The sequence below is a fragment of the Lissotriton vulgaris genome, chromosome 5 (genome assembly GCF_964263255.1).
Source record: "Lissotriton vulgaris chromosome 5, aLisVul1.2, whole genome shotgun sequence".
Classification (NCBI taxonomy): Eukaryota; Metazoa; Chordata; class Amphibia; order Caudata; family Salamandridae; genus Lissotriton; species Lissotriton vulgaris.
In genome coordinates this window covers 1,279,711,667-1,279,723,906 of record NC_141693.1, presented here as the reverse complement: position 1 = coordinate 1,279,723,906, position 12,240 = coordinate 1,279,711,667, and the positions used below count along the sequence as shown (strand labels likewise).

Genomic DNA, 12,240 nt, shown 5'->3' with positions numbered 1-12,240 from the left:
GGGTCGATAAATCGTGGCACCTCACAATCCAACAATCTGCTCTTTGAGGCTTCCATCTGCACGCATGCGTGATGTGTGTGTCAGCTAATGGGTGTTTGGTTTATATAAAATCCTTCGAGCATGCTCATCTCAGGCAATAAAGAACCTGTGTTAGCTTCTTGACAGGGCACTGGAATAACTGGAATATTACATGCAGCACTATTACATTCTGTGCTACAAAGACTAATAGATTTTTGGACTGACAGGTCATTCCAACACAATGCCATGCTGAGTGACAAGTGTTAGCAAACTTTGATAAAGCCAATAGGTTTAGCTTTTTAGTAGCGCATTAAGAAGAGACATACCACATCCATGCACATATTGTCATAGGATGCACAAGCATGCACATAGAGCATCTTTGTTTCTGCCCCTATGTACGTACACATGATTTATTTTGGGGCATTTACAAAGCGGGCAAAAGACACAACAAGCGTTACAAGAGATGAAACAACTGCTGCACTGTCTCCCATCAAACATAACCCATGTGTGTCTGCCTGGTGTGAAGTTTGTAGTCTGTAGTTGCCTGGCATATGCAAGTGATGCCTCCTGTATGTACCAGCAACATCTCTAGCTGCCTATGTTTCTATCGTCACTCTCTGGTCTTTCGCCTCACAGTGCCGCCGTGGGCCATCATCGCCATTGCTGTGGTGTCCGCCCTGCTGCTCCTGACCTGCTGCTTCTGCATCTGCAAGAAGTGCTGTTGCAAAAAGAAGAAGAACAAGAAAGAGAAGGGCAAGGGAAAGAAGAATGCCATGAACATGAAGGACATGAAGAACGCTGGGGCCCAGGTATTGTCCTCTTTATTCCCGCGGTCCTCTATTTGGGGGAGCGGGTACTGCTCCTTCATCCCTACACTCTTCTATATGGGGAGCCAAGTTCTGTCACCTTCATAACCATGCTTCTCTATACTTGATGGGGGCAAGTAGTGTCCCCACCATCCCCACGTTCCTCGAGATTGTTCTCTTAATCTCCATGTTCCTCAAGTGAAAGGGGCCAGTGCCTTCCTTTTCATTCCCATGCTTCTCAATCCCAGGGCAAGGGCCTGCCCTCTCCATCTCAAGGCTGGAGGCAGGCGATGCCCTCTTCATATCCACACTCCTGTAGGGTGGCAGCTGCGCACTGTGTTTCCCATTACTACACTCTTCTAGACAGAAGAGCAACTACTCTCATCTTCATGCCCACGCTCCTCTAGCCATGGTGTTAGATCACACATCTATACCCTCATCATCTTTATTTAAATGAAAATAGAAGCTGGTAGCCCCACCCCTTATATTGTGCATCCCTTCTACAAATTAACTAACCACGCCTCTTCCCTCAGCATCTTCTCCTCCTAGAACCCTAGCCTTCTTCTAATGTTCTCTTCACAAGAATGACCAGAGTGGATCACACCTAACTTTTTAAAGCATGAATACGCCCTTCTTCCATTTTTCAGATTTTCTAGTTTTAAAAAAAACTTCTGGCCAGGATTTCTTGAGGTGGTGGGCATGATTATTGCATCCGGATGCATTGTACCCAAGAAAAGGCTGGATGAAGAGTTGGGCATCTTATGTTTATCTACGTTATGTGGTGCACCAACCAAGCACTGCTGTTATTTCATAATTACTTCTCTAAGCATAACCATTGGGTGATAATTCAGTTGATTTCCCACCGTTGGGATCAAGGCGTGCCATCACATGGTATTTACCTTTGTAAGCTCCAGTGTAAGAGCAATTCCCAAGACAGGTCCCAGCACCACATAGCAATTCTATGTCAAAGCATGTAATCCTATGGAACATTCCAGTCTTTGAACTCCCCTAGCCATTTCCTTGTTCAAACCTTTCCTCACATCCAAATTTCCAGCTCAAACATCACTTTCCTACCTAGATTCTGCCCTGATATGGTAATCCTCAGTTCTGTCCCACATGACAATGCAATTTGCAAGCCTAGATTTTACCAGGACATTCTGACCATGAGCTGAAACCTACTACAAGCCTGAAAGTTCTAAAAGTAAGAACCAACCCATTTCCCGTATCCTCAGTGTCCGTTGCGACGGCCATACCGAGAAGGACCTCATCCTCTTTTATATCAGCTTTCCAACATTGGTCGGGTGAAGGAACACGATTTTAAATGAGAAGAACTGCAAGACCTGTAAGGAACACTCAGCTTGTGACTTTTTTATGCTTCGAAGTTAATTAATGTATTATTTACTTTATTTGTTTCACGTAAACTTTGCCCAGCGATACTGGATAGCATTACTTTGTAGTAACAGATAAAAAGGGTAAATAGAATCAGAGGGAGGGGTCCAACAAGATGGAGTTAAATTGGTTTCTAGGTCCCTCTGTAAGACAGTAACGTAGCAAAAAAACGACTAAACTTGCAGTCACTGATAGAGTGTTCCATAACTTTGGAAATTATGAGTTCCTAAGTGTATACTGTGGTTGGACCATGGCTAACACTACCAGGCACTGGAACTCAGCACAGAGGAAAAGACATCTTTCCCTTGTATCGGTAGGCATTGCAACTAGAAAGGAAAGTAAGAGGTGAGGAACAGTACTTTGTTTATTGAAGTGGTGTTAAACTTATTTTGCTCTTAGTGTGATAATACCCGTGACTCAAGGGATGACTGAAAATATTTAAATGAATATGCACAAACCTTTTGAAATAAAATTTAGGACACACCAATTTTGCAAAATGTTTTTGGTAGTTTTTATATAGTGCTCACTCTGCCAAGCAGCTGTGTCTGAGAACCAAGTGGGGTATTAAAAGGGCTGGTTAAAAAGAATAGCACCAAATGAGGCCATGAGCAAAACATACAGCTGTAAAACACTAAACATGTTAATTCACATGAAACAAACTTGAGAGTCAACAGTACAATTCCTTCTAACATGTATTTGTGAAATCTCCAATAATGTGGCCATCCTATCCACCGTCCTAAACGAAATCTCTTTATCGTTCCTAGCTGCGCTCCTGGGCATGGAACTATCTGTGATGTCGAACTAGTACCATGCTTTCATTTAGGAAAATTCAAGGAAACTTTTTAGCAGAAGACTCTGAAAATACTCTAGAACTCTTGAAAAATATGGACGGTCTTGAATATCTGCAACCAACGTAACCCCTTATACATGATGCAGGCTACAGCCTCTACGAGTTGTTTTCGAAAGTGCCAAGTTCATGCAAGTCAGACCACACTTTAAAAATATAGATAATCCACCTGCTAACTATTGTGCACTAAGTATTACTCCACTGCCTGCTTCTGGTACAACATAACGCCAGAGGAAGTCTTGGATGAAAAACTACAGATTTCATTCGAGAAATCTTTTTGCAGTAAAGGGTGCATTCTTAAGTTAAACACAACAATAGTCCTTCCAAATTTTTAATCAAAACAATATTTCGTAGTATCCATCAACAAAAAACGTATATCATTTTTTGTTGTTGAATAGTGATAATATTATAACACTAATGCATTACAGGAACTCAACGCCAAAAAAACTCCCTTTAGTCTAGTATAGGACCACAGACTACCACCAACCACCAACCACATATACTTCAAACCTCCTATAGTGTAATAATGACGTGTATAACAAATTGCCATGTACACGTATTTTCAAAAATATACAATGTATTACAATTTATTTAGCATTGTAGTTGAGAAAAGCAGTTGTCTTTTCTTAGGAAATTACAACCCAGAATTAAACGGGATTTACGCTATTTTCTTGGAAATAGTGCATTGAGTGGCTGTATCCGGCTCTACTGTTCAAGTTCTGGAAACAGTAGAAACTTGTTGTGGTCTTCCAAGTTATCAACAAGCTCAGTCTTCGTTTTCTTTCTCTGTCAAAGTATGACAGCTACCTCTATAGAGTCTGTTGACTGGGGCATGAACACACCAAGGCTCAATAAGATGGTGTCTTAGTGTGGTAAAACTGAAAAATAACTCTCAAACAATCAAAAAACTCCCCAACATTGTACTTAAAAACGTCATACACCTAGTATCACAATTGGGCCAGGTTATCAATCTATATAACATCGATATTACATCAGTGACTTCTCTCGAACACCAGAGGCAGCCATCTTGGTTTGAGAGAACCTTCAAGACAGGAGTTCTTAAGGGTCCCTGCACCACTGGAGAAGACCTGTTAACTCTCAGCTGCTATGTTGAGTTTCAGTGTGATATGTGTCCATACCACGTAAGCACAATAGCTGTCTACCTGGCTGCCAACGATGACCTGTTTGGGAATTGACTTTTCTGGTGCAATGTAAGGCACAAATAATAACTGGAGGAAGAGAGTAAGAGGTTCATATAAGATCTGGATGGTGTCTTGTAAAGCATTTTGTGTTTTTCTTGCATCTCATTGGCTGGCACACTTGCTGTCCAGGATAATGCTCAGATTCTTCTGCCACTTTCTGCAAACAATAATGGGTAGTCTATTATTCCACATCTGCGGGTCTTGCTTTCTTAAACCATGTACATTATATTGCAGACACACTCAATTTCGGTAGGAAATTTGCTAGTTCTGCTGCAACATATTTACCCTAAAATGTTAGGCCATTAAGTAATACAGACTAGTTATAACCCCACCACCCATCGGATACATGCACTAGTCTCATCACATGTATATATGTGTTTGTTGTTGGAACTTACAAAGTTCATATCTAGTTACACTTGGGGTGTGGGGATCTAAGTACTGTTGTACAATAATTTATATTTACGTTCCAGTAGTGGGTTATAATCCTTCCCAATGATACAGGGCTTCAGCACCTTTTGTAATGTCAGAGTTTAGTATTTTGTTTCCTGGAACCCTAATAAGACTTGTATTGTTGAAGCTGTAAGAAAATTGCAATATCTGTTCTGACACTTGCCATTCCTTTATATCCATTGTAATTCAGTAAAGTCATTCCTAGTAATATCATCTTAACGGTATAAGTCACCCACGCACAATGTGTATACTTTGACATGTAAAGCACTTCGACAACCATGCTGGATGAAATTGACGAAAAACATAAAAATTTCACCCCATCCACAGCGAAAATGTTCTTTTGGAATTCAATCCGCCAGATACCGTTTATTGGTGGATTTTATTCATTCTTTTCCTTTATGAATCTGTTGCTGCTCACCACGTACCCGCTTCTTTCCTTTTCCATTGATTGTGATGATGTGTACTTGTATTTTGTGGGGTCCACGGCTGGGAGATACGGTAGACCTCCTTGTAGCTTTTCCCTCTGTATTTCTGTGTTTGGCATTGAGAGAAACGACAGACCCTCCCTCTCATTCCATCACTGCCATCAGCTGGCCACTCAAAGTCTACACCAGAAATTACTAGATTCACAAATCACTTCTTCAAGCACCTCCTGGAACTTGCCTGTCTTTCAAGACTCCATGGGGCATATTATCAAGGAACCAAGTTAAAAAAATTTCGCCGCTTCACCGGCAGGAAACTGCCGCTAAAACGGCGATAATGGGCTTGATAATATCCCCTTGTGAATTCCAATAGAAGCCCATGTTCTGGTGTTAACATGGGCTTCTATTGGAATTCTCAAGGGCATATTATCAAGCCCATTATCGCTGTTTTAGCTGCAGTTTCCTGCCACTGATGCGGCGATTATTTTAACGCGGTTGCTTGATAATATGCCCCCATGAAATCAAACTTCCGTATAATTTTGTTGTAAGATGCAAGAACGTCAGTACTGGCAAGGCAACAAAATCTGTGGATCATCATTATTTGTAGTTTTTACTTAAAAAACACTCTTTTTCAGGAGGCAACCACATACAATTAAAAATATGGAAAAACTATCAATCAGGCAGAAAGTCCGAGACGGGGTGTGCACTTAGGGGTATTTGAGAGTTATTTCCAGTCCATTACACCACGCGGAAGCATGGAGTAACTCCAGGGTTTACATTCAATACCCTTGGCCCAGACAGCTGCACACCTCTTTGGATCCATAGATTTACCAGGGTGTGCCCTACAGGGATTCAAAGGCCATTATGGTGTGCTTGAATTGACTTGGATTGCCACAGATAACCAGAGGGTATCAAACAAATTAAAAGGAACAGCACAACCAACCCACCAGCCTTTGCCACTCATGGCACGGTACAGTTCGTTTCAATTTATCAAACACCACTGAAGAAGGGCATTGTGCAAATATCCTGCTATTCGAGACCCCTTATTATGAATACTAACTTTGGTTGAGGGTCTAAAGAAATCCACAAGTGAGGGCAATGTGTAGGTCACTGGCACTTGGCATACTAACTCGTTCACTCACTGTACTTTCCAGGGGCCAGTGTCTGTCGGTTTCTCACTGTCATCAGCTGTCACCTATTAGTAGTGAGTTTTGTTGTGTCCCCCTTTAATTTCCTTGTTTTTCCCCTTCTCTGTGCTTCCCGTGTTCCTCTGTGTTGTTCTGTCTTCGTGTTTTCTCACCACCCTGGATTGGCGGCACACGGTAGGTCCCTCTGAATGCTTGCTTTCCCGTCTGTCTCGAAGGGCCGGGGTGGGTGATGGCCATAAGCAACCCGCCGGCTGAGAGAGGAAATGATAGTTTGTCCAATTCTTAAGAAGGACCTAGAGGTCTAAAGGTTAAAAGACAACGCAGAACTCAAAACAATTGTGCACTTGCCGTGTTACATCTGACGTCACATTCTAACTCCTCTACAGATCACTTTGCACTGCTTGTACAATCCTGCAACTCTGAGATGCTCAGCACAGCCTCCTTGTTATGAGGGTTTCCACAGAATGCTAAGCACGCTGCGAACTAGTCACAATAAGCGCTTCCAAACCTGAGTTCAGAGTGACCTCATTTCAACTGCATGATACGGTTGCGACCTCCTCACCGAACACATTGAAAGCTCCTCAGACGCGCTTCCAAATCTGCTTAGCATTCTAGAAGCTTCCTCTTAAAATGGACGCTGCTGTACCAGGCTCAGAGATGCAGGTGCTAATGTGAATATGCAGTTACATTCCAATTAACTCAGGTGGGGACGAGGGCAACCTCTGCATGCGCCCACGGCTGCTTTGGAGGATTCAGATCACATTTCAAGCTCTGGGGGTTGGAGTAAGGCATGCCTCTCTAAGTCCTGACTTCTGATTGACGCACTGAATGGCTCTAGGCATGTTCTACCTTTGTGCCTCTCATGAATGCGAATGCAAGTTTAAGTGCTTAGAAGGCGTCCTAGCACACACACGAAGCATTATTCAAAAAGATCCGTCTGTATAACATGGTACGAAGTCGTATACCATTTCAGAAGTGGAAACATATGTTTTTCTCCTAGTGGGCTGTAACCACACGGCCCCACTCACACCAGCAAATGGTTACAAATACATATAGATTTCTAGGTTTTTCTGTAGTGGGTGGAACCGGACTCTGGAATTTGAATAGATCTTTCAGAGTGTCCTGTAATGAATCGTGATAAAACAAAAAGCAGATGACATACAATGATGCAGGGGTATGGTGTACGAAGGCTAGACCCATGCCAGATGTTTCTGATAACCGTTGTATGTAAATCTCGCTTATATGGCTATCCTAAATATCTGGCATGGATTCACCCTCTTCGACATCGCTACTATATGGTGCTGAGCCATGAATCGAACCAATGCTCAAACCCAGTCAAGTTTTCAGAATTTGCTAACACGTCTACTAACAATCTACACTGATATCCATTCATGGTAAGTTTGCCCTTTGCAGTCATGTGTATGTACTGAAAACTTAACTGAGTTTTAAATTTGACGAGTCAACCCCTTATCACTGAACCCAATACAATCAATATTTACTGTGGTTCGCAAGGGTATGTATGGTCAGAGAGTCCCGGCCTAGCCCAGCATGAGCGAGGCGTGTGCAAGGCTGTGCAGCCACTAATTGAAGTTGACTTGACCAGTAGACGGGAAGAGCTAGGCTGAAACCTCTATTCTGATGGGGATGCCTGATCTCTCGCTAAGCGTCTCCACTCTGCTTCCCTCCATAGAACAAACAGGACGATGATGACGACGACGCAGAAACAGGTCTGACGGAAGGAGAAGAGAAAGAAGAAGAGGAGAAGGAGGAAGAAAAACTTGGCAAGCTACAGTTTTCCTTGGATTACGACTTTCAAAATAATCAGGTAACCAGCGCGCGAGAGACTGTTGGCTTGAGGCAGCACCGAACAATTTTGCAACACACCCAAAGCTGTAATATATTTTTCTGATGGAAAAGCGTATTATTAGCTGATATATCTTCATATAGAAAATGTTTCCCTCAGTCTCATGATTGCTTTTGCCAACTTCCTTGCACTGAGGACCACAAGCGTTGTTAATCTTGTTGGGTAGAAAATCCCTTAAGAATGGCGAAACACGCTGGGGGCCCACGGTTGGTGGGAGTTGGGGAGGTAGTTGCTTAGTTGTCAGAAAATTAATCTCTGTCCTTATGTATCTTGTGTGTACAAAGGTCAAAGGTACCAATATGTTTCCCCCGGAGGGTCCTTTATCTGTCAAGTTGGTTTATGCAGCACTGCACACTTTAGTTGTATAGCCCTTACAATCCATCCTTCTCTGAAGAAGGCCTCAACTATGGAGGTAAGAAAGGGGCGATGGTCTCTCAATAATACCATTTCATGTCATGCAGTGTGTATAGCTGAACACATGGTTGGAAGAGTCTTGAATGTTTTTATTGTGCAAGGACAGGTTGCATCAGTTTGCATATCTCACAATGTTTGAGTGTCCTTGAGAGGAGGGTGCTGTTTCTAATGACCTAAAATAGTCTCCTCTACTCTTTGGATGTCAAACTCACCGCATATGTTTGAACATTTCATCTGGTGATTAACATGCTCCCATGTAATCTATTTACCTCCTTCAAAGCTTGCTGTATATGGTCTTTGTTGGGCTTGACCCTTTTTGCAAGGTTATCCCCAAACTTTTTGCTTCTTTCTCCTATTGTTTCCTGACTTGTAGTTGTTGGTTTTAAGACTCTGTGCACTTTACCACTGCTAATCAGTGCTAAAGTGCATATGCTCTCGGCGTAAATTGTGAACATGATTGGTTATCCATTATTGGCATATTTGATTAACTGGCAAGCCTCTAGTAAAGTGCACTGAGTGTGCCAGGGCCTGTAAGTCAAATGCTACTAGTGGGCCTGCAGCACTGATTGTGCCACCCACATGAGTAGCTCAGAAAAGATATCGCACAACCGCCACTGCAGTGTATGTGCGCAGTTTGAACTGCCATGTCGACTTGGCTAGTGCACCCATTTGGCAGGCTCTAACCTTCACTTTTCTTACATATCAGGTGCCCTTTGGTAGGCCCAAGGTACCCCCATGGGCAGGGTGCAGTGTAAGTGAAAGGTAGGACATGTACTGGTGTGTGACATATCCTGATAGTGAATTACTGCCAAATTAGTTTTTCACCATTGAAAGGCTATCTTGCCCCATAGGATAATGTGGGAGTTAATTTGTAACATCTCATAAATAAAATTTCCCATTGGGTCAAGATAGAAAGATACATTTTTGTATGCCTGAACTCAGAATATAAAGATGCATCCTTTAGTAAAGGTGATTTTTTTATTGTGTGTTTGAAAATACCACTTTTATAAAGTGGGTATTTTCTTGCTTAGCCATCCTGTGTGAATCTGCTGGTTTGTGGATTGACTGTCTGGCTTTTGAATGACAGGGGCTGGGAATGTGCATTCTCTCCGAAGGCCACTGTCGGGGTGGGGGGGTTCGATGTGGTATGTCCTCCCTTTCCTGGGTGAGTCAGGGCTGTGATGAATAGACCTGGGCTGCATTCAGAGTAGGGGAGGAGATTTCTTTTACACCTGAATGGGCCTGGTCTGCCCTGGACAATGCTGATTCCACCTCCTGCTAGGCAACTGCACCAGAGAGGACATAGCTGGTTTTAGCTGGGCAAAGAGCTTCTCTGCCACCAGAAAACAAAGGAATTTATACTATAAAAAGTCGAGCCCAGACCCTGAAATTTAGACTACTTCTGGAGTCAAGGAGAACCTTTGCCAAGGAGAAGAGCTGGAGAAACTGAGGAGAAGTACTGCCCCTTAGCTGCGTGTCTGGGGTTGGCCTGCAGCAGCTGTTTCTGCCAAAGAATGGAGGAGGATTTTGCTGTGTGCTGTGTCCCCTGCTCAAAGAAAATCTCCAAGGGCTTGAGTAGAGCTTGCATCCTGTTTTGAAGTCTCAGGGACACAAAGACTTCACTCCCAGCTCCCCGGAACTTCCTTGCTGGGAGTTCTGACCTGCCAGGAGGTGCCTGTGACTGTCTCGGGCCTCTGGAGGTTGTTTCTGCTGTTGGGAGCTGGAAAAGCAACGCTACTACAAGAAAATCGACGCATTGCCCTTATTGCTGCAGTTTTTCCGGCAATGCAAGAAGAATCTCCATTCATTTCTCTGCTGCTGCCGAAACCAATGCAGTGCCTGTCCCAGCTGCAAGAGCCGACACATTTAGGGATCGCGGCTGGAGAATCCGACGCTGGATCGATCGCTGACGCATCCAGGATTTCCACATATCGTACTGAGCAGCAAGTACTCCCGACGCATAACCTGTGGACCAGAATTGTCTTGGAGTCGATGCATCACTTCCCCCCACACAACGGACAAGACGCATCATTTCTTATGTGTGCAGCAGAACTGTTGCATTGCCTCCCCAGGGTCTCAGGACCCCAGGGTCTCAGGAACTGACGTGTCTCTTTATTTTTCGATGCTTCCCATCTCTGCAGCTGTTTGGCCTTGTGAATTTTGTCGCAACTACAGGTACTTTGAGAGAAATCACCCAAACTTTTTTAAAGTCCTATTCTTATTACATGTATGTTGGATTTTTGTCGTTTTGGTCTTGTTGATTTTAGATAAAGATGCTTTATTTTTCTAAACAGGTGTGGTGTACATGTGTGGTGTTCTCACTGTAATGCTGTGTGTTTTGAGTACAGACTCTTTACACATTGCCCTCATGATAGGCCTGTCTGCTCATGCCAAGCTACCCAGGGGGTGAGCAGGGGTTATCTAAAGTGTGTATCCCCTGTACCCTGACTAGAAGCAAGGGTCTCAATTTGGACACAGGTACCAACCTCTGACAATTAGATACCCCCATTTCTAACAGTCGTGTCTTCTTGTTAAACTACTTTCCCCTTGCTTGCTTCCAAAGGAAATCCTTGGTTGCAGTTGCACCTAAAGCTGGTGAGCTAATTCTGTTGAGTTCCTGCCCTGTACCAAAGTTTTTTTCCCACCAGAATGCGAATGTCAGGTTCAAGAGGACTGGCAAGCATGTACTCACGGGAGTGTTAGTTTGGGTTGCATATCTCTGAAAGCTAAAATGAACAGGCTCATAATTATTTGAACTACTTAAGTTCTTTGCACCGTTATATTTGGTGAGCGTTTGTTCAGTATTTATCAAGTCTTTCCGCTGTTTGAGTGAGTTCACACTTTTAATCCAACCTGAGAATTGAATTTGCTGTTCAGAGCCTAACATTTTGCCCCAGTCTTCATGTTGTGATCTCAGCTAATATCTGTGAGGTTCACGGACTCCAACATGAAAGGTTTTTATTAAAAATAGAACACAACCCATCCGAAAGCCCACAAGTCTATACTGCGCTGAATGTAAACACATGGCAGGAACTCAACTCAACAAATCATCAATAGGTAATTGTAATTTCAACTGACCAGAGCTCGCCCTAGAAAAGTCAGTTGAAACCTAATGCTAACATACATGCAATTCAGTATCTGAATACAAGTCATTGGAACCCAATCACTTGACAGAAACATATTCGTTTTAGCAAAAATCTATCTAATGCGCAGCGTTCTTGGAGGAAGCATGAGGCGAAGAATAGAAATTACACTAGCCACATTATTCTCTCAAAATCCAGTTTCCAGCGCCAGCTCTGGAAACGCGGTTATGCTGTGCAGAAATTAGCAAATGTAGTACCTGAATAAAATAGCTTCCCGGGCTACTAGAGCCATGATATTCAGCAAGCGTAATTGATGGTAAAGGACACATCAGATCAATAAGAAACAGCATCCATATTTGGTTATAAACTATATTGGTACATACTAAAGCGTGTATATATAGATGGAACAATACTGCTCCAATACATAGGGATATATGATTATGTTTGCACAGTTTCTTGGCCTAAGGCGAGGGCCTTGTGTCATATTCCAACTATCGAGGGTTTAGGCAGGACTTAGAGAGGAGACAAATTATCTTAGCTAGCCCAACAAAAATGTGTTTTAATTTTGGAATCCTCAAATTTGGCATCAATATCTGC

The 12,240-nt window shown here is 43.0% G+C and overlaps 1 protein-coding gene across 2 annotated transcripts in view; it reads left to right on the top strand.

Annotated features, from left to right (window-relative positions):
• SYT2 (synaptotagmin 2) overlaps positions 1 to 12,240 on the top strand; it is a 356,952-nt gene that overhangs the window by 261,325 nt on the left and 83,387 nt on the right. The window contains exons 4-5 of one of the 2 annotated variants that reach the window (XM_086920344.1): positions 655 to 827; positions 7,982 to 8,107. In XM_086920344.1, coding sequence (XP_086776470.1) covers positions 655 to 827; positions 7,982 to 8,107 — 299 coding nt within the window. Of the gene's footprint in view, positions 1 to 654; positions 828 to 7,972; positions 8,108 to 12,240 lie in introns of both variants that reach the window. The other variant, XM_086920342.1, reaches the window with a different exon arrangement.